A 24,998-nucleotide genomic window follows, 5' to 3' on the forward strand; every position below is an offset into this window, starting at 1 on the left:
ACAGCAGACCTTGCATTCTCAAATGTACAAGGTTTTCCCCTGTCACATTATATATTAAAAGAATTCATACTGTTCCGGCACGGTTCCGGTCCGGCGAATCGAACATCAATGTTTCGTTTTGACGACGCTCCACGCGGCTATGCGCCAATCGATATGCGCGTAGCCGCGTAAAAACGAAACATGGACGTTCGATTGGATTTTCCGGCGCCGGACCGGAACCATGCCGGAACAGGTGTGGAAGACCCTTAAAACGATAAATATATTACATACCATGTCTATACTTATTTTGCGTAACGTTTGGAACTGTTTTGTTGTCAATGTTTCAAAGATATTGCAGTTCTCACATTGAATAAGCTTAAATGCCACAGCTAAGGAATGGTTCTCCAGCACCGACTCATCATTGTACATAATAGCAAGTTCAGAACCTTTGATAATAAATAATGAATGTTTATGAGTGCAATGGTACAAATAATTACATGTCCAAATTATTTGTTCCATTGCACGAATATAATTATTTGTTTTATAACACACCTAAACAAAACGAAATTGCAGTATTCTACAACACCATTGAACTCTTGATGATGTAATCAAGTGTTAAATATAGAATATTTTTTGACATGTCATCTACACTCCTCCAATCAAATGACAAGAATTTGTTTTATAAAAGTATTTGCATACCCAGAAGCAAAGAATTTGAAGTTGCAACAAGCATAATTTATAATTTCAAATATTGAAAAAACTGCTGTTCAACCTCTAATAAAAATTAAAATTTGTGGCTTGTGACTTAGTATGCTAATCTGTTACCTTGAGCTTTCCTAACTGTATTGACGGTATAGGTGGTTTCTATTAGAACTTCAACAAAATTTATACTATATGAAACATAATTAATTAATAATAATTAAATAAATGCTAGAATAACACTCTAAGAAATACTGGTGATTTGAATGGTCTTATAGCACTTACTTGTGGCTACAAGGAATTGATTATTTAAACCAGGATGATCAACATCATGAATAGCACCTCCAAATATAGCAGCCAATATCTCCAAATCAGTGAAGACATTCTATAAATAGAACAAATTGAATCAATGTAAACATCTACATTTTGATAACAGAAAGTAAAGTGTTGTCTGTAACAAAACTGAAACTGAAATATAAAAAGGTGTGTGTAGTATCATACAAACAATGACAGTTTATGAGTAAAGCTCTGTCTAAAAAAGAAGTGTGATGTGCTCAAATATGGGGTGATATGCCCAGATATGATAGTGATTATCATGTCCATAGATGCGCACATCACACTTCTTTTAGAAGACAGAGCTTTAGCTTTAGGTTTTTTTTTTCATGAGGTCAATGATTGATTCTTCTTTTCAACGAGATTAGGCTGAGTTGAATAGGAAAGTCATACATTTTCGAAACATTAATTATTTGTTATATAACACATCGACTGTTCTAAAATTAACTTTTGTTCAATTAACTGGTTCCATCTTTAAGCGAAAAAGGCTAGGCATTGTAAAAAAAGAAGAAGCCCTAGGAAATCGGCAGAGCAAATAGACAGCAAACACTACAGGTTGGATTTTTATTATATATTATATAAAAAAATTCTCCAAAAATGTTTACAAACTGCTGAGCATGCAATAGTACCTTTAATCATTAAAATGGAAGAAAATAATCCATAGGGTATGTGATACGAAATCAACCAAGAAAACAAAAATGTGGAATAGAATAAATTAAAAAATAATGAAAATTAGAAACCTCAAGAGCAGGAGCTCGTAATAAATAGTTAATAGATTGTACAACATCAGCAGCATGGATTTGATTATGATATTTAATATTCTTCTTATAATGATCTTCTAATGTCATCAGGTAAGTCACCAACGTCTTTCCAGGTATTTGAAACGTCTTCAGTAAACCTCGCTCCTGAAAATTAAAAAAAAATTATTATCATCCAAAACATCTTTAAAGAGGAAACATATTACTGCCAATTTCAAGCAAATTGTTTATTCATAGGCCCTGTCTATGCTGCAAAAAAATAACCGTTTATTAACCATATGAATAAATTAACCCAATTTTCTTGAAAGCACAAACACGAAAAATGTTCAGTAACCGGTTTAAATGGCAGCTTGACAATAACAGGTAAAAACACCCAATCGTTTCAGTGTTAAAACCGGTTATTGCTTTGCAATTTTTAGCTGCAACACAAAATAACGGTTATTTGATTGACAGCTGCTTACCTCGAGTCAACTACATTGCAGTAACAATTGAATTGACCACCAAAGACCATGCATTTTGGGTAATAAAGCTAAGGATTTCTGTCGACAACAATCCACCGATTTAAATATTATTTAGGAGCCCAAATTCAAAATTATGTTTAGTGCCAGTGGATATTATATTATATATTTTTAAAATGTTGAGGTATTCTTTTTCTGCTTCCATTTTAAAAATAAACAAAATAACTTCTATATGAACTACAAAATATATTTAAATTAGGAATGCCAGCATAGTAAATTAAGATGTACGCTTCGTTGTCTTGGGCAATTACTTAGATTCTCGCTAAGTATTCTAGTAGGACAGGCATCCATCACTTGCCGTCTATTTTAGTGATTTGTTGTTGAGAGCCCACACATTGGTCAAATCTGGCTGAATTAAGTCTCTTATATTAATACCCTGGTACTCTTTAGCTCAGCAACTAGTTACCATTAACAATGTAATGACCTTTTAAAAGGCTGTTACAAACAAGATAACATTCATACTTGGGAATTAAATTAATGGTTATTTATATCCCTGTACAATATTTACTATTACAGTGCTGTGAGTTCAACTATAAATGATGAAATTATGTACTGTATACAAACCATACTGTACCTCGTTAATTGAAAACAATAAATCAAATTTACAATTTTAAAATCAAACTTGATACTACAAACAATGAATAACCGTTTATTTCAAAATAGATTAAAAATATTCTGACATCAACTACAATTTTTCTTTTTTGTTTGTGCTTCCAAAAAATCATTTAAATCAGTAGGTAATCATCAACGAAAAACATTTACCCACAATTAAAAGCACTCAGGCAGTCAAACATTTTAAATACAGCAGTTGAATCAAGTATTTTGTTTTGGGTAAAAGTTGCACAGTTCAGTAATAACCTGTTAAATGGTGTTTCACACCAAATCAGGTGTTTTTACCTGTTATTCATTAGCCAAGAAATCGGGGGTAATTTATTTTTTCATGATTATTTAACATTTTTTCTCAAAGAGCAGTAACGGATGGTCCCTGAATGTACTCTGGTGCCGGCCCCATACCCTGATTCACTTCTTCCGAGGCTCTTGCTATTGACACTAGGAAACTAGAAACAATTTTATTCAACAAAATACTGAACATACAAATTGCCTGTTGACAAGGATGGTCATATAAATTTTACAATTAAGAAATGTTTTTTTAATGCAAAATAAGATAAGTCATAAAAATATGAAATTATAATCTTCTCAAGTTTCCAATTGAAGCATTGCTGATGATGACATTTAAGAATACTTGATTTAAAGCGAGAAGAATACTGACAATAAAGTATTTCAATGTATTATTTTATTATAAATATTTCATATTAAAAATAAAAGCATAAGAAATTAACATAACCAGTTTCTTCTTAGTGACTGGCCGTAGTGTTATAACATACTTATTACTTGAGCTTTAATAAATAAATAAACATTTTAAGGCCATTATTTTTACAAAATGTAAAAAATTGCAGGGAAAGTGTTTTTATTTATACAACCAAAAATACATATTTATGTCACTTGGCCTAGTCTAGTAGCACACTCTACCAAACTTTTGTTTGGAGAAGTTTAGAAATCCTGCCCAGACTACTGGAGGCTACAGTAGCCGTGTCCACATGGACTGCAAAGCACCAAATGACTGTTGTTTCACTGAGTTTAAGAAGGTGCATGGTCTAATGTTCGCAAACTAGTTTTCTGTTGTTTACCAATATCAACTGGTCTACACTAACAAACTTTAGACAAATTTCTAAACTAAAATTATTATTATTATTAAAAGTTTGCTCAAGTTTGCAGATTTGTTCGGAACATGTTCTCATAATCACGTCGAGCATAGCTCATGGCGACGCGATTATGAGATCATGTTCCGAATATGAGCACAGTGCTATGCAACACAATTGATTTATGTATATATATATAAATCCAAAGGCAAATTACTGAAAAATGACAATGCTGTGGGTATCAGTGGCTGGATCTCAATGGAGATGCAAAAAAAAAAAAAAGAAAAGCTAAATCAAAACAATAAAGTAAAACAGCCAGAAAAGTTAGCAGAGCTTTCGGGCAACACTAGCCCTTCATCAGTGCAAGTGAAGGAATTTGGATAACGTCATAGCATAAGAACTGGCAAGTGCTGCCTGGGTGGACATATATATTATTATTATTCTTTAGAACGTTAAAGATGTGTAGGCGGCAGCAATATGGAAATTTATGTACATGATTGTAAACATGATCACTTTTTGCAGTTTGACAAGTAAACATAATAAAATAGAAATATTCTATTGTTGTCCAAAACTAAATGTCAGAATAGAACCAACGAGGATGGGGCATTACATTTAATACAGTGTGTTGTGCATGGTTGGCTGCTTCTCAAAACTGAATTGGAATTCACTCTGTAGCCTTCAGCTATAATATCTATGGTAATGTGAAGATGCCATTAAATCTGATGTCTTATAAGACTAAAGCAATTAAACAATCATATTTAGATCAAGTTTCATTTATTTTCTGTAATTGAAATTTTATTTTAATACTGTAAGTACAAGAAATGGTCCTTTTTTTTAGCTTTCGCAATATTCTAAAAAAGTTTTTCATTTCAAATTATTGGTAAAATTTATATTTTACAACAAAAAGATTTTGTTTTTTTCCTGGTGTTTATTTGTCTGAAATGCTATTGCAAAAAAGAATCCCAAAGAAACATATTGAACTTAAGGAAAAATCAACACTTGAATGATCTAAAAGTTGAAACCAACTTGAACACCTCAACTTACTATTGCTGGAAAAGAAAATGCTAAATATAAATTTTTATTTTATTTTATTCAATCCAAACCAACAGTGATAATTACCGCAGGTTTGATACAAACAAAGACAGGACTGTTTAAAGCACCTTGATTGGTCCTAACATTTATCAAGGACTTCTCTCGTCCAGTGCCCACCTTGACCAGAGGAAAGGCATAAGCCAATACGTCGAGGCAGATACTAGATGCCATCGATGCCATAAGAGTCAGCAGTGCTGATTTTAAATGCCTAATGGGAGCCCAGCTCCATATACAGCACCCGATATTCTCAGATGGTCTCCCATCCAAGCTCTAACCAGGCCCAACGTTGCTTAATTTCGGTGATCTGACGAGAACCGGTGTTTCAACGTGGTAAACTTACCAAGTAATAATTAGTGACAACTGATGGATGTTAAATTATACAATTGTAACTCATAAAAGCAATCTTGACTTTATTGTAAATAGAAAATGTGTATAACTTACTTGTAATAAGTTATAGGTGACAACTGTAAGCGGTCTACAATTTGTCAGTTCATTGACTTTGAAAATATCAAATGACCATTTCTCAACATTTTCCATTTCCTGAAAAACATAATTAAAAAACATGAATTAAAACAATTGAAATATTATATATTAAAATACAAAAAAATGTTTAAAACAAAGGTCATTAAACTTTTCAAGCCCAAAACTAAACATAGTAAGAATAAAATACAAACAAATCATGTTGAGTTTGTTCGGTGAAAATATATACACGAGAATGTTTCTGTCCGACATTCGCACTAATTTAATAATAATTTGTTTAAATAAATACTTATATAGGCCTATACTCCATCAAAAGTTAAGTGTTGTACTTTTTCACTATTGTATAATTCATTTCCTTTCCTTTTTTTTTCTTTAAACTTATGAACGCACCATCATAAAACGTGTGCCGCTGTTATAAAAGCGTCTGTTCAATAAAGTTATAGACCATAGATAAACCACTTGGGCATACATCTCTATCTCTTTATGGCAGATTTGAGATGTCAAATGCACACAGATCTTTAAATAAAAGATGTATTGTCCCCCAAAAACATGAAAAATGAAGATGTTAAATCAAACTTTTATTTTGTAGTTTTAATAAAGTTAATCACTTCCGTAGAAAAAAAAAATGTTTTCACTTATAAAATGACAAAATAAAATGGTTAAATTCAACCAAAAACTGGCAGCCAATTTGACTATGTTTTGCTTTAAATTTCAGTTTTTTTCAGGTAAATAGTTTTTTTTTCCGACTAAATTTTTGGTCAAAGTGAACTATTATGTGACATTAAAATGGCATATTCAACAACAAAAATGTTAAGAATTATTTTTTCAGGGGAACAATACATCTTTAATGGTGGGGCTAATACCCAAGTGTCTCAATCTGCATGAAAATTGTTAATTAAAAAAATGGTGGTCTTATTTCTGAATCAGTATGGTATTTAAAAAATAAAAATCTTACTTTTTCAAGCTGTTCTTGTTTTGTAACCAGAATGCCATACTTTGGTAAATCTTCTTCCAAAACACTATCATGGTGCTTGAGTTTCTGTATTCCCTTAATTTTACTCATGTCGTTGCCTCGTTTGATGTTCTTTTGATGGTTAATATTCTTCTGTGTGTTATGAGTAGGAGAAACGGCATTTTCTCGATTATGCTGGGTAGGTATGTCAATTTCTCGTTCCTTGTCTAAAACAAGATAATTTCCCGATTAATCATAAAATCAAACTAAACGGTACCGGGTTTGTAGCTAGCATTCTAACAAAATATGATAAAGACGTCAAAATTGTGTTTTAGAGTAACAACTCATTAATATTTGAAATGAAGTCATAGGCCTACAATATGCTGCATTCAATACATAACATAAATCTTTTTTTGTTCACAGAGGTAATATCTCTCTATGTGCGAAGAGGATGTTTTGCAGTAAAGTGCGATTTTGTGGAGTAAAATGTATTTCATAAAAGTGGTGATTCTAACTCTTAAAGATAGTCGAAATATATATATTTAAACGAAAAAAAATATTGTAGTATTGGCTTGACTTTGTCATTTATCTGATTTAATTCCTTTTATTAACTTATACAAATTATATTATATTATATTATTATTATTATTACCACTTTTATTCAATAAAACGAAAGGCAAACATTACGTATACAATAAAATAATAAAATAAAAACCTAGGATGTCAAGGATGATTATATTTTCTGAGATTTTGTTTTCACTGATAGTTATGTAACGTATCTATGATTAACTCAAATCTGTTGTATTGAATTTTACAGTTTATAGGCAATGCATCGTTGATTTTGGATTAAATTACAAAATCATTACAGAACAGCAGCCTAATCATCATTCCTTGTAATGTAACTCATTTTTATTAGATAAAGACAAACATACAGTAAATGTCAACTCAGTGCTTTTCAACAATTTTTCATAAAAAATTATTCTTTCTAAATATTCTTGAATCTGTTGCGTCCGTGTGTTTCAATATTATAACCATTTTAGGCATGACAATTTATGTACGCAACGCAAGATGGCAAATTGTCATTGCATGGTTGATTCGCATTATCAATATTAACAATTTATTTCTGCTCATTTGAAACGTTGTCTGCTACATATTTCTTTTCTGTATTTAACGCGTAGTAGCCACTTTACTAATACGAGCTACTAAAAGTCTATTTATTCGGATGCCGACGCATGTTGATCATAAAAAGCAGTTACATCTAGGTTGTGTCTGCCTTGAGCAAGTTTAGACAAATCTCATATAAGTAATAATAGTATTAAACCCTGGAGATAATACATCTTGCGTTACTTTTAGAACATGGGTTAAATAGAGCGGTATAGTTACTGATGATAAATATGCACATTACTAATAAAAATAGACTATTTAATTCATTTTTCATACCTAATAGATATACCTCATGCTTTATAATTTACACTATGGTTGATACTGTGTGGATTAATAACCTCATGGTAGTATGACTTATATTTTGAGGCAGTTTACTAATAAATAAGTATGTAGAGGCAATTTGCATATGTGTTAGCAGGTGTAACGAATGGCATGCAAACCTTTTTTATTCTTTGTCTCTCTCTCACTTACCGACCGTCGAACAAGCAGGACGTATTTGTTTTACTTACTACCGTTGTTTGTTAACTCAAGAAACTTTGCGTATTCTGTACATGTACAGTAGAAACTATATTATCGGAATATATTATGTGTATATAATTACGGAGCCAAGTATAAGAAGCTACTAATGATATTTGAACCCAATGCATGCTCTCACAACACAGTATAGTGGGTAAGTTGGATCTCACTAAAGTGGTGACCCCGACGTGATCTAACGAGAGTGCTTGGAATATTTAAATATTTATATTGGATATATTACTTCGTTGTTGCAAGATTACTTTGAGTTGTCGTTGTTTGATACGTGAATTGAATTATGGCGAGACCTTCTCCGGTAAGAGCTACACCGATCAAAATGGCCGCTAGAATGGATGAGGCACCACCTGTGGCGGCTGCTGTAAGTTTAAAATTGCCGCCATTTTGGGCGAATGACCCACTTATTTGGTTTGCGCAAGTGGAGGCTCAGTTTGTTACCAGAGGAATTACGGCTGAGGAAACAAAGTATTCGTATATAATTGCTTCTTTGCCGCCTAATATCGCACAGGAGGTTCGAGATTTATTGCTAAGCCCTCCATACCAAAGACCATATACCCATTTGAAATCGGAATTGGTTAAAAGGACATCCGTGTCGGAGCAAAAGCGTCTTCATCAGTTGTTAACAACGGAAGAATTAGGTGATCGCAAGCCTAGTCAGTTACTACGCAAGATGTACCAATTGCTGGGGGAGCGTGATTTAGAGACATCCATCCTGAAACAGTTGTTTGTGCAAAGATTGCCTACTAATGTGCAATTGATATTAGCGTCCACCCGTGAGGATATGGACCTTTCAGATCTGGCAGCGTTGGCCGATAAAATTTTGGAAGTTTCTCCACCACCACCTACTATTGCCACGACAATTAAGGATACGGGTGCACGCGCAACGTCAGACGAATTACGAGAATTGAGAGCTGAAGTTAGTAAGCTGACCAGCCTCGTTTCTTCCTTGGCGAAACGAGTCAGAGGCAGAAGCCGTAGTAAACAACGTGAAAGCCGAAAACGCTCGCCCTCTGCTACAACTAATGATGGTTTATGTTGGTATCATCATCGATATGGTAACAAGGCACATAAATGTAATTCACCATGCTCTTTTTCCTCACAGAAGGCGGGAAACGACCAAGCCAGCGACTAGGGACGGCGACAGCTGCTGGCGTTGGTGAAGGTAGTCGTCTATTTTTTATTTCTGATCGTACTTCAGGACTTAGATTCTTAGTTGACACTGGAGCGGAGGTTAGCGTGTTACCTCCATCAATAACAGACAAGTTGCACCGAAAAACTGACTTTGTATTGCAAGCAGTAAACAAATCTACAATATCTACTTATGGGGAGCGTTCCTTAACAGTTGATTTTGGATTTCGACGCACGTATAGGTGGATATTTACTGTTGCTGATGTGCCTAATGCGATTATTGGGGCCGACTTTTTACGACGTTTTGGTTTAATTGTGGACTTAAAAAATCGCAAGCTTTTCGATGCTACTACTAGTATCAGTGTCAAGGGAATAGAATGTACCCTAGCATCACTTAGTCCGGTCTTTCCGACCCCAAAAGTAAATCCTCGTTTTCAGGAAATATTAAACAAATATAAAACGATTACCAAACCATGTTTTCGTAATGGAAGCGTGAAACATAACGTTACACATCAGATAAATACAAATGGGTTGCCAGTTTGTGCCAGACCTCGCCGACTGTCTTCTGAGAAATTGAAAATTGCACGGGCTGAATTTGATCATATGTTACAATTAGGAATTATACGGCCCTCAGATAGTAACTGGTCGTCGCCGCTACACATGGTGCCTAAAGGAACAACAGGTGATTGGAGGCCATGTGGGGACTACCGAGCGTTAAATAATGTGACTGTTCCAGACATGTACCCCATCCCTCACATTCATGACTTTACCGCGACTCTCTCGGGATGCAAGATTTTTTCTAAGATAGATTTGGTACGTGCATATCATCAAATACCCGTCGATCCTAAAGACATTTCAAAAACCGCTATTACTACGCCGTTTGGCATGTTCGAGTTCTTAAGAATGCCATTTGGTCTTCGAAATGCGGCACAGTCATTTCAGCGTTTTATTGACCAGGTGTTGCGGGGTATGAATTTCGTCTATGCTTACATTGATGACTTACTTATTGCCAGCATGGATACTGCTGAACATGAATTGCATCTTCAGGCACTTTTTAAACGTCTCGATGAATTTGGTATCATTGTTAATCCGTCCAAGTGTGTATGGGGTGTGTCTTCACTACAATTTTTAGGTCATCAAATTAACGAGTTTGGGATACAGCCATTGCGTTCCAAGGTTGAGGCGATTGAACAGTTTCCAGTACCAGATACTGTGCGTAAGTTACGTGAGTTTCTGGGATTAATTAATTTCTACAGACGGTTTATACCTAGATGTTCGGATTTGATTCATCCATTAACCGATTTACTTGTCGGTAAACCTAAAAAGGCCATTGAACTATCTCCGACGGAACTTGAATCATTCACCAAGGTCAAGTATGCACTTGTCGAGGCAACTCTTCTAGAACATCCACATCCTGACGCTGCATTGTGTTTAATGGTAGATGCGTCCAATTGCGCTGTAGGTGGTGTGTTGCAACAAATGGTAGCAGATATTTGGCATCCAATTGCATTTTTTTCCCGACGTCTAAATCCGGTTGAAAGGAGATATAGTACTTTTGGACGGGAATTACTAGCTACCTATCTTGCAGTTAAGCATTTTCGCCACGTTTTAGAAGCTAGAACATTTTATATCTTAACTGACCATAAACCTTTAACACACGCATTACGTTCCAGCGCAGATCGATATTCGCCGCGAGAGATACGTCACTTAGACTACGTATCACAGTTTACAACGGACATTCGCCACGTCAAGGGTAGCGAGAATACCGTAGCGGACGCACTGTCACGTATGGACTTGAATGCAGTGTCAGCTTCATCGGAGCTTTCTATTGATTATGACGTCATGGCTAGGCACCAGCAAAAAGATGCGGAGTTGCTCGAACATCAGCATAAGTCTGTTTTCAAGTTGAGAGACGTACCGATAGCGACTAGCGGCGGTACTATTGTATGCGACGTCACTACTGGTAATCATAGACCATTCGTGCCCAAAGGTATGCGTAGGTTAGTGTTTGACTCTTTGCATTCACTTTCTCATCCAGGGATTCGAGCTTCACTAAAATTAATCGCTTCACGGTATGTTTGGCCTGGTATGAACAGTGACGTGCGGACATGGGCTAAGTGTTGTTTAAAATGCCAGAAGAATAAGGTTCATCGCCACACTGTAACACCATTAGGTACGTTTGCGACGCCCGACATAAGATTCGACCACGTCCACATAGACTTGGTAGGACCACTACCTTCATCGGATGGTTATACTTACTTACTTACATGTATCGATCGCTTTACAAGATGGCCAGAGGCTATATCAATCACCAATATTACCGCTGAAACTGTAGCCAAAGCGTTTGTCACTGTTTGGGTATCCAGATTCGGCGCGCCATCCACCATCACTACAGACCGTGGTCGTCAGTTCGAATCGGCACTATTCACCGCCCTATCTAACATGTTGGGCACAAAACGCATTCGAACAACATCTTACCATCCTATGTCAAATGGATTAGTTGAACGATTTCACCGCCAACTAAAGGTTTCGCTTAAGGCTCAAGATGATCCTCAGAAGTGGAGTGAAACTTTACCTCTAGTTCTTCTTGGTCTCCGGACAGCGGTCAAAGTTGATTTAGGCTGTTCTTCATCGGAACTTGTGTATGGAGCAACCCTGAAACTCCCAGGGCAGTTTGTCGCGCCTACTGATATCGCCTCACATGAACCTGCGGATTACGTACATAGATTACAAAGACACATGCAGAATATTCGACCAGTGCCAACACGATCTAATCAACGCACCGCACAAATCCATGACGATTTACGTGAATGTACTCACGTGTTTGTTCGTTGCGATAGCGTAAAGAAACCTCTTCAGTCTCCTTACAATGGGCCATTTAAAGTTTTAAACAGAACTGACAAATACTTTGTTTTGAGCATCGCAGGTAAACATGAAACTGTTAGTTTGGACAGACTAAAAGTCGCCTATGTAAATAATGGTAAAGCTATTAACAACTTTCCGGAATCGTCAAGGCAACCGGAAGCAGGGCTTTCCTCAACCGCAGGTGCTATTCCAGTCGCACCTCCGCCACGGCAAACGCGTAGCGGACGACATGTACACTGGCCACGTAAGCTTGCAGATTATGATTGCGGTTGAAGAAATTCTGTTATTTTATTATGCTGGAAGTTTTATACTAGAAACATTTTTTTTTTATTCATCGCTCGCTAACATTTCATTTGCGATCTAGAGGGGAGCTGATGTAGAGGCAATTTGCATATGTGTTAGCAGGTGTAACGAATGGCATGCAAACCTTTTTTTATTCTTTGTCTCTCTCTCACTTACCGACCGTCGAACAAGCAGGACGTATTTGTTTTACTTACTACCGTTGTTTGTTAACTCAAGAAACTTTGCGTATTCTGTACATGTACAGTAGAAACTATATTATCGGAATATATTATGTGTATATAATTACGGAGCCAAGTATAAGAAGCTACTAATGATATTTGAACCCAATGCATGCTCTCACAACACAGTATAGTGGGTAAGTTGGATCTCACTAAAAGTACAAGAATTTGTCTTAAGCCAGTAGCAACCTTAAACTTGATATTTGGTGAGTGAGATCAGTACATTATTAGTTTGAGGAACTCCTGGTAACAGAGGTTAATTGAATATGAAATGAATTTCTATATGTTAATGCATGAATGAAAAGTCAACACATGCTGATTTCACCTTAAAGTCAATTTCTGCTGGATCTGTATTCAGTGTGTTTCATATTAAACGACGCAAACTCATAAGCAATTTACATATATTAACATAGATACCTCTACCATGAATTGAAAAGTTTTGGACATTTAGATAAATTGTGTTCGCACTAAATAATAGTTTTTTTCATTAAGCAATCCCGTAGCCAGGGGGTTCAACCCCGCTTTTCCTGAAGTGCCCTTTCAAACTAGACTAGGCATAGGCCTAGCCCATATGATGATTTTTTGCCTATTCTGTAGTATAGCCAGCAGGCAAATGTTACTTTTATTACTAAATAGGTCTAGAAAATAACAAGATCGTCTCATAAAATAGCTAATAATACCGACGCTTCCAGTGTATTTTCAATTGCCTTTTATTTTACAAAGATTTTGCATCGTTTGCCGTCTCTAGGCTATGCCACGCAAAAAAATTTAGTTCATTTTAGTTACACTGCGCATGTGTTGCTTTACTGGGGACTTTCACAACACGTGGTGTGGAGAGAAGGTCAACAATTTTCTTGATTCCTGCGTTTTTTTCCTGGGTCCAAATTCTTCAACAATGATATAGATTAGCTAAAAAGGGCCATACTGAAATTCTGTACTAAGCTGCTGCACAGTTTCTATGCTTTAGGACGCCCTTTCTGCCAGAAAGACTACGACAAAAACCCACGCCTGTTCCCCGCTCGGTTTTATGGCATTGAATATTACATTGTAGGTAATTTAAAGGGGCTTAGTGATATAGTCCTGTCTATGGACAGTGCTAGTCAACGTTGAACAGGTCAAACAGGTTTGAATAGTGATGGTTACCAATTTCAAGAAAAAAATGAAGTCAATATTCAAGTATATAAACACACCTAAAGTTTATAAATGCCATTTGATTTATCGATTGTGCTGTGCAATAAATGGATGTATCCTCATGGGAATAGGTGTTAGATTAACATCCAGGACCATTGGTTGTAGTAAGTGCATGCAAGCCAAATTCCGAGTACCATATTTGTTTTTGAAGGTTGGATCTGGTCTTTGACATCCAGTACTGTAGGTGTGTTTTAAAACAATGAATGCTTTGTATTCATGGAATGCTTAGAGAGTTTTCATGTAATACATTACATGTAATATATTATATTGTTTCTTACCGAGAAAAGTTTGAAATAAATATTCCGATACTTGATTTCCTGATTTGCTTGCCTCTGATGATGAAGTTAGTTCTCTTCTTAACATTCGCTTAAACTGTATCACAAACAAAAACAGATAATATAGAAATCAAGAATAATATAAACAAAATAGATTACAGCATTGCCGTGATGGATATAAGCCAAACTCATTTGTAGAGTGTAAATATGATGGATGGGATGGATGGCCTCAACTTTCCCGTCCGAGTTGATAGTGTTAAGCTCTGTCTACACTATCAAACTAGTTTGACAAAAAAAGTGTCATGTGCCCAAATATGGTAGTGATATGACCATCATCATTTCGATATAACATGGGCACATCACATAAACTTTGATAGCGTAGACAGAGCTTTAAGAATAGATAGAAAGCTGTGACATACCTTACTTGTGGCCATATCACTAACAGACCTGTGTGTTTGCATAGTTTCTAATTGTTCCATACACCAGTCTAATTCCTCTAGAGTATCTGATGCAAGCTTCTGAAGTGGCTCATCCACTAAAATAAAAACAAAGTAATTTATCATAATACACATATTTCATCTTCCTAATGAATTTTTCACAATATTCATTCTATAATAAATAGATTTTAAAGAACAGAATATTCATTTTCTGGCACAAAGCCACATGTAATTATGAGTTTAAAGAACCTTTAATTAAGAATAAAATATGTTGGTATTCTTTTTTCAATTCATTATTTAGGAATGATGTCATGATGGCCAAATAAAGAAGTTAATCAATTGTCGTTATAGGTGCCACACACAAGATACTTTACATATTAAACAAGTCTGCATATAAAATAAGTCTTTGGGATTGGAGTTGTTTTATTGTGAAAACATCAAAGTGGTTCAGAAGCCAAGCTCTACAAAATCTAGATTTTGAGAGATTCATGACTATACACCTTTAAACGTTCAATAGAAAGCTACTAAATTAATTTGGTTGTTTATCAATATCCTTCCATCCATCAACCTGTCCACACAACCACCCACATTTCCACTCGCACATCTATCTCTCCACATTCACCCACACAACAACCTACTAATACAATTTGTTCATTCTTTCTTCATTTTACAGACCAATTTATTTTAATAAATAGTAGACATAATTATTCAATTTAATAAATGCTGTATAATCATTTTAGGGCACCATCAATATATTCAATGTATTCAGTATACTTGTCCAATAGGGTGCTGCACATGAGCCTAGAATGAGAATCGTTGTTTTGATCTAATCAAAATTACATTTTGAACAGAGCCTCGTGTTACTCAGGAGAGATTGTAAAGATGTATATTATTTGAGAAACTATTTATTTTTGTCATGGAAATTGATTGTCATTTATTTCGATTGCCACACAGGATGAAGTGTGTTGCTATACTTACATGACACAAAGAAATAAATATATTATTGTATTGTTGCAAACTTTTTGACCTGACAATCGTACATAGAGAGACTAGTTTTGTTAATTTGTCAGATTCAGAATTATGACTTACAATATATATGCCGCATCAAAAAGTGTACTGTATGTTTGTAAGCTATAGCCTTTCTGAAGTTCTAAAGCTCTGTCTACAAACTTTATGTGACAAAAAAATGAAATGTGATGTGCCCATATATGGACATGATGTCACTACCATATTTGGGCATATTACTACCATATTTGGGCATATCACACTTTTTTTGCCCAACTAGTTTGATAGTGTAGACAGAGCTTTAGATTGAAATTATTTGATCAGACTTATACTATTATTGCCGTTTGAGACTGTTTTTAGTGTAGACATATTGTAGACATTTAAATATTTATAATGACATTTTCAAAAGCCTTTATACATCACTTACTTGATGAAGTTCCTGGCTTTGAGCTAGACAGATTTGGCATTCTTGGCGACTGTCTAAATAAAAATGAAAAAAAAAAAAATGAATCATAAATGTTACAGGTATGTTGTCATACAAAAACTTTAAAATAAAATGTTAAAACCGTATGCTTCCGATACCAGACAAGTCGACAATGCAACATGTGCCAAAGGCAAGGTGTCTCAATCACAGTGCTTTTGAATACAAGCTAGCGATAAAAAGCTAGTTTATTAACTGTACATTTCATTGATAAAGAATGATTGCATTTTTTTTTTTTTTTTTTGAGCAGTACAACATTTTTAAAGATCGATTAATTAGTTAAATCATCAACTGACATCCTCTTTTAAACAATTTCATTTGGATACAAAATATATAATGAATGTAGGAGTTGTTGTTGTTGTTGATCCATTTGCGAAACATAGTAAGTGGTTTTTTGTACTTAATTATTTACTCATTATTGAATCAACCCAAAGAAAATTTTTTGAATAAATTATTATGTATCCTGAAGAAAACAATCTAGTTTAAATGAGGTTATATTAATTAGATTAAGGTTATAATTAATTAGAAAGCAGAAATACATTTATTTATCCTTCTCAGCGAATCAAGTGAGCCAGTATAAACAACGGTTCAATATTCATAAGTATAACGCTTCCCATAATTCCACTCTTAAGTTCATATAATACCAAAGATTTTATATAGCCGAAGGCTAGATCACAAAGAACAGTGTTATCGCAGTTCAAGTAGTGATTCTCCATGGAGAGGGAACCAACAAGATGGTGGCTACATTCGACCAATCAGATATGCCCTACACAGTACGCACTCCTACGCCTGTGTTGAGCCTATCTGCGTGAGAACGATACACAGCGCAGCGTGTTAAGCGTATAAACGCGAACGCATTCTATATGATCCTCGTATTAAAAAAATGCTAGATTACCAAGAAATTATTAATTCCATTGCGATTAACAATATATTTAATTTTAGAAGAATATGTGGTGTAATTTATGTGGTCTTAATGTATTATATTAGATTATTATTTTTTATATTAAATAATGTTTTTGAACACATTTATGGCCGCCATCTTGTTGGTTCCCCCTACTGTTGGAATCACTTTTCAGTCTGGAGTATGCCCTCTAGCCTTCGACTTTACCTCACTGTATAATACAGTTCATAGCAATAAGTTGTTCCAATAAAATAGACACATACCTATTTGCGTTGGCAGGTATACCAGTAATGGCGATATAGTTTTTACGTACATTCCGTAAACTTGCTAGAATTTGTGCAAAAGGTGTTACAATAACATCCTCATTATTATGGCTAGAAAATATAAAAATAATATTCAAATTAAACTTCAGTATTTAGACAAACATGTGAATATACAGTACCTCTCTCTTAATTTGGTAAGGTTTGGACAAAATGATGTGAAACATTTAGGGTCATTTGAGGTCAAATAGGTTAGATGATATTACTATCTTTGGTATAAAGCATTACCAATGTATGGTAGGGATTTATATAAAATGGGATATAAAATATTTTTTTTGTAGAATGTGCACATTTTTGCTAAAAATGTATCCTAAAAGTAAATTGCATAATTATTTGCTTTTTAATCTGTATTTGAATAATAATTCATTATCAAAGATTAATGACTGAAATCTGAAAAGTATTCATATAAATCATATTGAATGTAATATCTAACATAAACATATCTCAAACATATCAAAGATTGAACAACTATAATATGAAGATGTTTTGCATCAGTAATGTAATATTCAAATTGACCCAAATTCAAAATGCTGTAATAAAATAACACAACCGACAATAAAAAATTGATGAATAAATTATAATGTAAAATAGCAGAATGCACAAACAAATCTTAGTGTTCATGGTAGTAGTAATTTGTATCCAAGAGCTATAAAATACTCGTGTTTGTAATCAACAAGCGTGTAGTTGATGGTGAGCCAGATACAATAGCGTAGCATTTCCATCATGTTAAATTTATTCAAAGGACTTAGCGTTGATCTAAATATGTTTATTCAATGGATCTTAGTGTGTGCGAATCTAAATGTTTACACACAAACCACTATTAAAGGAAGTGCAATTATCTGGGTGAATCCATTATGATTTAGTAGTGCATTTACATTCTATTTTAAAACTAAGCATCTGTAATTTTAATTCATTTTAAATTTTGTAGCCTTTGGTGTATTTTTTAGATATATATATTTTATTATATACTATTTTTTTGTTTTGTTTTTAAAATTTTATTTATATATTTTTCTTTTCACAAAAAAAAATGTTAGTTATTTCTATTGTCGACCAGTTTTTTCTGAATCCCGGTTTGTCCACTATCATGACATTGAGTATGATCACGTCCAAGTCGACTTGTATGAAACCCAGGTTGTCGACTGTAAGATATCTATGGTGTTTTGGAAGCATAATGTCTTTTACATTCATTATGATTGCATTACCATCACCTCATGCTGCTGCTGCCACATAATAATCGATAATAATAAAATAGACATACACATCTTTAGGTACAGTAATAGACTGTTGATCTTAATTGAAATGATCATACTCATTTTATTGCCCGTCAGGAAACTGTCATTTAGCAAATTTGGTTTCGCTAAAACTGGCAAATTAGGCACAATAGATTGGCATTATTTAATTGTGATGGCAATACAGTGTAACCAGTTGTTATAGGCTATCCTGCCATTTCTGTTGCCAAAGAAAACTGAAGTAGAATATTTATACATAATTTTTTTTTTTGGTGAGAGAATACATGCTTTTCGTTATCTCTGTATTCTGTAACAGGATTCAGTAATTTAATATCATTAACATTATCGTTGATGATCCAATTATATCTTAGATTAAATATGTCAATAGACTTTCTCTATCTAGCTTTTGTAGATTCCCACACAGGTTAATGAGTATACAGAAACTCACTGAAATTACTAGTTCACTATTTAAAGGGACATTCTGAGTTTCAATTTATTATTTAAGCATGTTCGCAGGGAACAAATGTTCTTATTTTACAAGGGTGAATTTAATACAATAAATGCCTGTTTTTTACAAGGTGAATTCAATGATTTTTGCAAAGAACAAAACAAAAAACACACACTTTTATTATTTTTCATTATATATGCATGAGTACTCATCAATGTGTGGTTACTCATTTCCAAACTGTTATCTTTGGAAAAAGTAGAAGCCGTCTATGTAAACTACTAATTTCGCTGTAGCAAAAAATTTACCAGACAAAAACATTGCAGTAATGTACTTGGAAGATGCAAATAAGAAGCCATGCGCATATAGGGAAATTTTCAATTCAAGTGGAAAACAGGCTTTAGGAACTAGAATTTGTTGCTGGTTGAAATATATATGCATCAGAATAAAACAATGCTTTTGATTCAGTTGATTCACCTGCGGAGGACATCAATCTTAATATCTTTTTCGACAATCGGTGACACAGAACAAGATAAAATAAAACTAATTGATTGTAAATTTTTAAAGTCATAATCTTATGAAAATGTTTCACATTAAAATATGGTATACTTACGAATCACTAGCAATGGATGAATTCCTGGACATAGACTTAGGTGAAAGGTCAAAGTCACTGTCTGACCTGTAGAGAAAGGACTCCCTCCTCTGTGGAAAGTTTGCAGACAGCACAAGTGCCGTTGAGGGACTTGATACCTCAAAGCCTGGGCTCCGACTTGGTGATGCTCCATTTTCGACATCAAAGCTGTAACATAATAGAAAAACATAGATACTGTAGTTAACATTTATTAAAATTTCACAATAAAACATATTATTATTATTACGTACTATTATACTCAGTAACAGAACATTTGATTTTTGAAGACCAGAATAAAAAATAAAGTTCTTTGTTCCTTACTATATTTCATTTTTCATTTCATTTATTTATTCGACCAATAAAATAAACATTAAAATAATACAGAACAGAAACAAAGCACAATGGTCAGGGGGGCAACTAAAGCAAAAAAATTACTATAAATCGAAGTCAGTTGCCCCTAAAAAACATCCAAATACAAAAAATATTGTACCAAGTAAAACAATTGTACAAGATTATTACAAGTCTCTTTATACGCAAAATTAGTGTAACTTTGTAAGGGATGTTTTTGTAATCAATATATATATTCACATAATATGACTAAGAACAACATTTGGCTAAAATTTAGAAGGTGATTATACTCGACTTGCATTAATAATAGATTTAACAAAGTCTTGTCTTTATTTAGCCTAAATTAGGGAAATTTTACTTTTCTTCTGGTTTTCTTCGTTCTATTCCTTAATTATTTAAAATCATGTATTCTTCATTTGATATTGCATATTTATCTTTTAAGTTTTTTACCAGCATGTTAATGGTGATTACAAAAACATACATTTTCTTTCACTATATTAAATTGATATTTTGTAAACCAGAATGTGTGAAAAACCAAAGAGTAGGGTGAGTGCAATATATCTGCTATAGGAGTGTTTTTGACGCACTCATTTTGAATTGTGGGACATAAAAGTATGGTGTATGATGTATTTTGCAACATGAAAAGATTTCGAAAGGAATGAAAGAAATTTACATAAATCTCCAAACAATCTTATATAAACATAATGGTTTCAATGCAACAAGATGTTTTGAAATTAAAGTTTCCAGGATGCAGTGTATGTCAATAATGTAAAATCAAGTTGTAAAATAATATGTATCAATAGAGAAGCAATGTTATAATGATTCTTTGAAATCATTAACATTTAATACATTGATGCATGAGAATATATACTGTGTAGCACACTTATCCGGTTTCCATTGTCAAAAACAATGAAATGAAAACATTTTAATATGGATTCTTAGCTTATATATGGATTCTGTTTGTGATCATCAGATGGATTAACAAAAACATAAGCTGTTAACATGTTTTTTTACCCAGAGTAATAAGATTGCGGTAACATTTCAGTTTAGTTTTATTCTGCGTTCAACCACAAGGATATGATATCCTGATGTCTTGTTAATGTTACATTCTGAAACATTGAATGTACCTGTGTTCTCAAGTTATATCATAGGCACATTTTCAGTACATTATGGTTATAATTAACTGATCACATGAGCACCGTGGATATGACTTGGATAGAGTGTGTATAGAACAGAGTTACTCAAACATGTAAAAATACAGTTTCACAGTGTATATCAAAAAGTTTATAGGATTGGCTAGATGGCGGACCCCTGAAGTGTTGAAACAAAACGAGAACCATAAATATGGCCACTCGTAAATCTGTTCAAAAATATCATTTAGTATATAAAATAATCTAATATAATAAATTGCTATAACATGGATTAGGGTTAGAGTCTGCCCTCTAGCCAATTTACACACTCTTTAGTATATATTTATTTGATAAAACAAAAACAGTCACATTGGGAATTTAACAGTCTCCACCATTCAGTACACACATGAAGGCATATCAAGTAATGGGGTGTTTAAACTTAATCTATAGTACTTGATTATGCACACACAAAAGAATGACACACCACCCCCACTGTAAAAATCCTGGCTACGAGCATATCAGATAATACTAGTAATGTCTCATCCCAGATTGTCATAGATCCACCTGGATCCCAGTCATTTTGTACAAAGACTAGGGCTATATACATAACCATTTAGAATTTAACCTGTAATTTGAAATCCAGTATTCTATTCAAACGCAGATGATGATTAAAGATGTATTGTCCCTTTGACCAATTCAAAAAAATTTTTTTTTTTTAATTTCGAAAAAAAGTGGGTCATTTTGAAGTATCATAATAGTTATTAACTTTCACCAAAAATTAGTAAAAAAAAAAATTATTTAACCGAAATACAGACATTTTTTTGTTCAAAAAATAACTTTGACTTCCAGTCAAAGTTTTCGATCAAAACATATCTCATAATGCAACGCGCTTGTTTGGCTACTCTGTATGCATAATCATAAAACTTCCTCGCGATCTGTGTGAAAACACCTTCTCAACCGCGACGAGTTGTAAACAATCCTAATTAGCATCATGTATAATGTATACTCGTGGTTTGAAATCTTTGTTTACTTTCGCTTGTGATGATTTTCCAGACGAAATTTAATCAAATTAATTTACCTGTTAATTATATAAACTTGTTGTTTTTGGCTCGAATTTTCGACTTAAAGTGAATAACTTTAACATTACTTTGATATGGCCAATTTAAATTTAGAATATTTTTTTTTTCATTTTTTGTGTTTCAAGGGACAATACATCTTTAATTTATGATTACTTACTAAAATGGATAGAGTATAAATACTGAATTAATGCAATTACGGCAGATTAAAATAACTAATGCATTAGTATTCCATTAGTGTAAAATGTGCCTCCCCATCACAAATCTTTTAATACTTTCTAAGCGAATGTTCACTGAATAAAATAAAATATAAACATTTATCAATATAGTAATATCCTAATACATATTATGCTAAATGAATTCAGTTGATAATGGATTAATGCCGTTAGAATAAAATGTACGAGTTAAGTGCTTCATAATACGAGTACAAAGAAGACGTTTCTCATGATCTATTGGCCTTGTAGTCATGAAGGCATAAGCGTCATAGTATAATAGAGTATTGCTGAAACTCGCAATAGGTATTGTTTGATGGAATATTGAGCTTCTATGATGTGTACATGACGTTCTGGATTTAATGTGCATACAATAAATATCACTTAAACGTTTTTTAAATGTGGTTTTTAGTGTAATGTTACGCAGACAGAAATGAGTATGAATGGGGACTAGAAGTCAACTACTATTTACTATTTAAGCATCAATATATTTTCACCATCCATGAGTATAAATGGGTACCTTGTTTGATAGCTTTGGTACTACTACAGTAGATATTAACTAAAGTAACACACTCCCAACTACCTCCTCCTAGATTTATTTCGACAACCAGGATTACAAATAGGTACATATTGTAAAAATTGGGTTCCACTTGGACCCAACTCAAAGACATAAGCCCACCGTAAGTAATTTGACCAATCACAACAAGATGGGTCATCTTGACAGTCACTTGTGATTGGTCAACTCCTTGTATTGCGCATACACCAATGTGCAGGGCCTATGTCGTTGTGTTGCTGTTTCACAACCCATGAGTATGAATACCAAATTACTTGCAACTGAGCATAGTATAGGCTATAAATAGTTATTAGATTGTTTTCACAACCTGAATGAGTATAAATAGGTAAGTGATGGTCATGCTAAATGTACTTGCAATTAGGTAGTTTTTCACAATCAAGGAGTACAAATGGGTACTAGATGATTATAAACAATTACTTTGCAGCTCTACATCTAGGTACATATTTATTCTCACAACCCAAGTGTATAAACGAGTACTATATGATAAGATGCAGTTTAACATTTAGGTACCTATTTATTTTACCAAGCCAGGAGCATGATTTAAGTACCTATTTTCATAGAGTATAATATAATATAACAAAAATATGGATAGATGCAATATTTGTATATTAAGATCCCAGTTTTAAATTGACATATTAAACTTTATACTATACTTAGTATTCTCCATGTTATCTTATATTTTCACTAAAATTGTAATAACAAAATATCAACATGAAAACAAATTACTGTTAATATTATAGCTGTAAGAAAATATGTAGGATTCTGTAGCTTACCGTTTTAATACCTCTGGATAGGTCCGTAACCTGACAAAGCGCTTCTTCATATCTATCATTATAAATAATATAATATACACGGCATCAAACTAAAACCATGACCAATCTAATTGAATTGCTAGCATGATACACGACATAGTTCTACTATCAGCTAAACAGCCAGCAATGATAGAAAAAAACCTGTACAACTTGTTAACGGGAAATCCTTGATACGTTAACAGGCAAATCGGCGCCAATAAACAGGCTTTATGTTTTCATACAAAGCCGTAGAAACCTTTCAACACAGACTGAAGAAGAGAAGTATTAAATCTAATGATGTCGCGCTTGAATGATTCTATCTAAGTACATCACAACAAACAGACAGCTAGCCAATAAGAAATAAACCCGTTTCTAATACCAAGTATTATTATTATTTGTTGTCTAATATCATTTGATGTTTATCCTAATCTTATTATCGATTCTCTATGTAATGTTCTGTAATTAAGATACACAAATACTAATAATAATATTAATTTACTGTATAGGAATAATAATTTATAAATACAGTAATAATAATTTTTAAGCATGGCAATAATAAATTGAATTATAAATAAAATTATGTTTGATATAAAGTATATGCTAATTCATTATTCAAACTCATCTTTTCAAATAAATCAAGATAATTATTTTATCTAATTTTAATTTGATGAATAATTTAATATTATTTTCAATTAATTAAATTATCAAACAGAAAATGTTTAAGACTAACATTGCAGTAACAAAGAAAATGCTAAGAATAAATGTAAAACAAGATTTGAATGCTATCATAAAGGTGCTATAAATAGACCAATACTAAAGAGTATGTTGAGACTCGTGTTTTAACAGTGAAGTTATATACGAGACATGTACATTGCTGAACTAGGCCAAGATCATTCATAAAATAATACCCCAAACTAACCCCTATAACTGAACCTCGCCCTCTAAATATTCCATTCTAGAAATTACCGCTAGAGTACTGAAGTAGTGCATTAGCGACCTAATCTAGGGGCGTGCATATAGCATGTGATGTTTAGTAGTACCAAAAGTCACAACTTCTCAAGCGACTAGGTATTATTGAATAAAACATTTAAAAAAGATTTTCCAAGTTAAGTAACATTGTGTAATATATGCGAGTCTGAACAACTAGACTTTTAAGCCACATGGAATTCCGAAAACCTAGCGCTAGATAAGAAACACTGTAAATCAGAATATATAGTGTATTAGTAATCTGG

At 33.5% G+C, this 24,998-nt stretch overlaps 2 protein-coding genes across 6 annotated transcripts in view; one reads left to right on the forward strand and one right to left on the reverse strand.

Moving 5' to 3' along the window:
• LOC144844614 (3',5'-cyclic-AMP phosphodiesterase 4C-like) overlaps positions 1-24,998 on the reverse strand; it is a 105,978-nt gene that overhangs the window by 5,344 nt on the left and 75,636 nt on the right. For 4 of the 5 annotated variants that reach the window (XM_078701598.1, XM_078701599.1, XM_078701602.1 and 1 more), the window contains 10 exons: positions 19,618-19,803; positions 17,274-17,384; positions 16,056-16,108; positions 14,606-14,721; positions 14,190-14,283; positions 6,515-6,738; positions 5,521-5,619; positions 1,752-1,916; positions 964-1,063; positions 271-425 (listed from right to left, as the gene is read on the reverse strand). In XM_078701598.1, coding sequence (XP_078557724.1) covers positions 271-425; positions 964-1,063; positions 1,752-1,916; positions 5,521-5,619; positions 6,515-6,738; positions 14,190-14,283; positions 14,606-14,721; positions 16,056-16,108; positions 17,274-17,384; positions 19,618-19,803 — 1,303 coding nt within the window. Of the gene's footprint in view, positions 1-270; positions 426-963; positions 1,064-1,751; positions 1,917-5,520; positions 5,620-6,514; positions 6,739-14,189; positions 14,284-14,605; positions 14,722-16,055; positions 16,109-17,273; positions 17,385-19,617; positions 19,804-23,748; positions 23,988-24,998 lie in introns of those variants that run through there. The other variant, XM_078701603.1, reaches the window with a different exon arrangement.
• On the forward strand, positions 8,085-9,338 carry LOC144844909 (uncharacterized). Its single transcript, XM_078702017.1, has one exon. It carries the CDS (start codon positions 8,487-8,489, stop codon positions 9,336-9,338), a length of 852 nt encoding a protein of 283 aa, XP_078558143.1. The 5' UTR covers positions 8,085-8,486.

The sequence above is a fragment of the Antedon bifida genome, chromosome 6 (genome assembly GCF_963402885.1).
Source record: "Antedon bifida chromosome 6, ecAntBifi1.1, whole genome shotgun sequence".
Classification (NCBI taxonomy): domain Eukaryota; kingdom Metazoa; phylum Echinodermata; class Crinoidea; order Comatulida; family Antedonidae; genus Antedon; species Antedon bifida.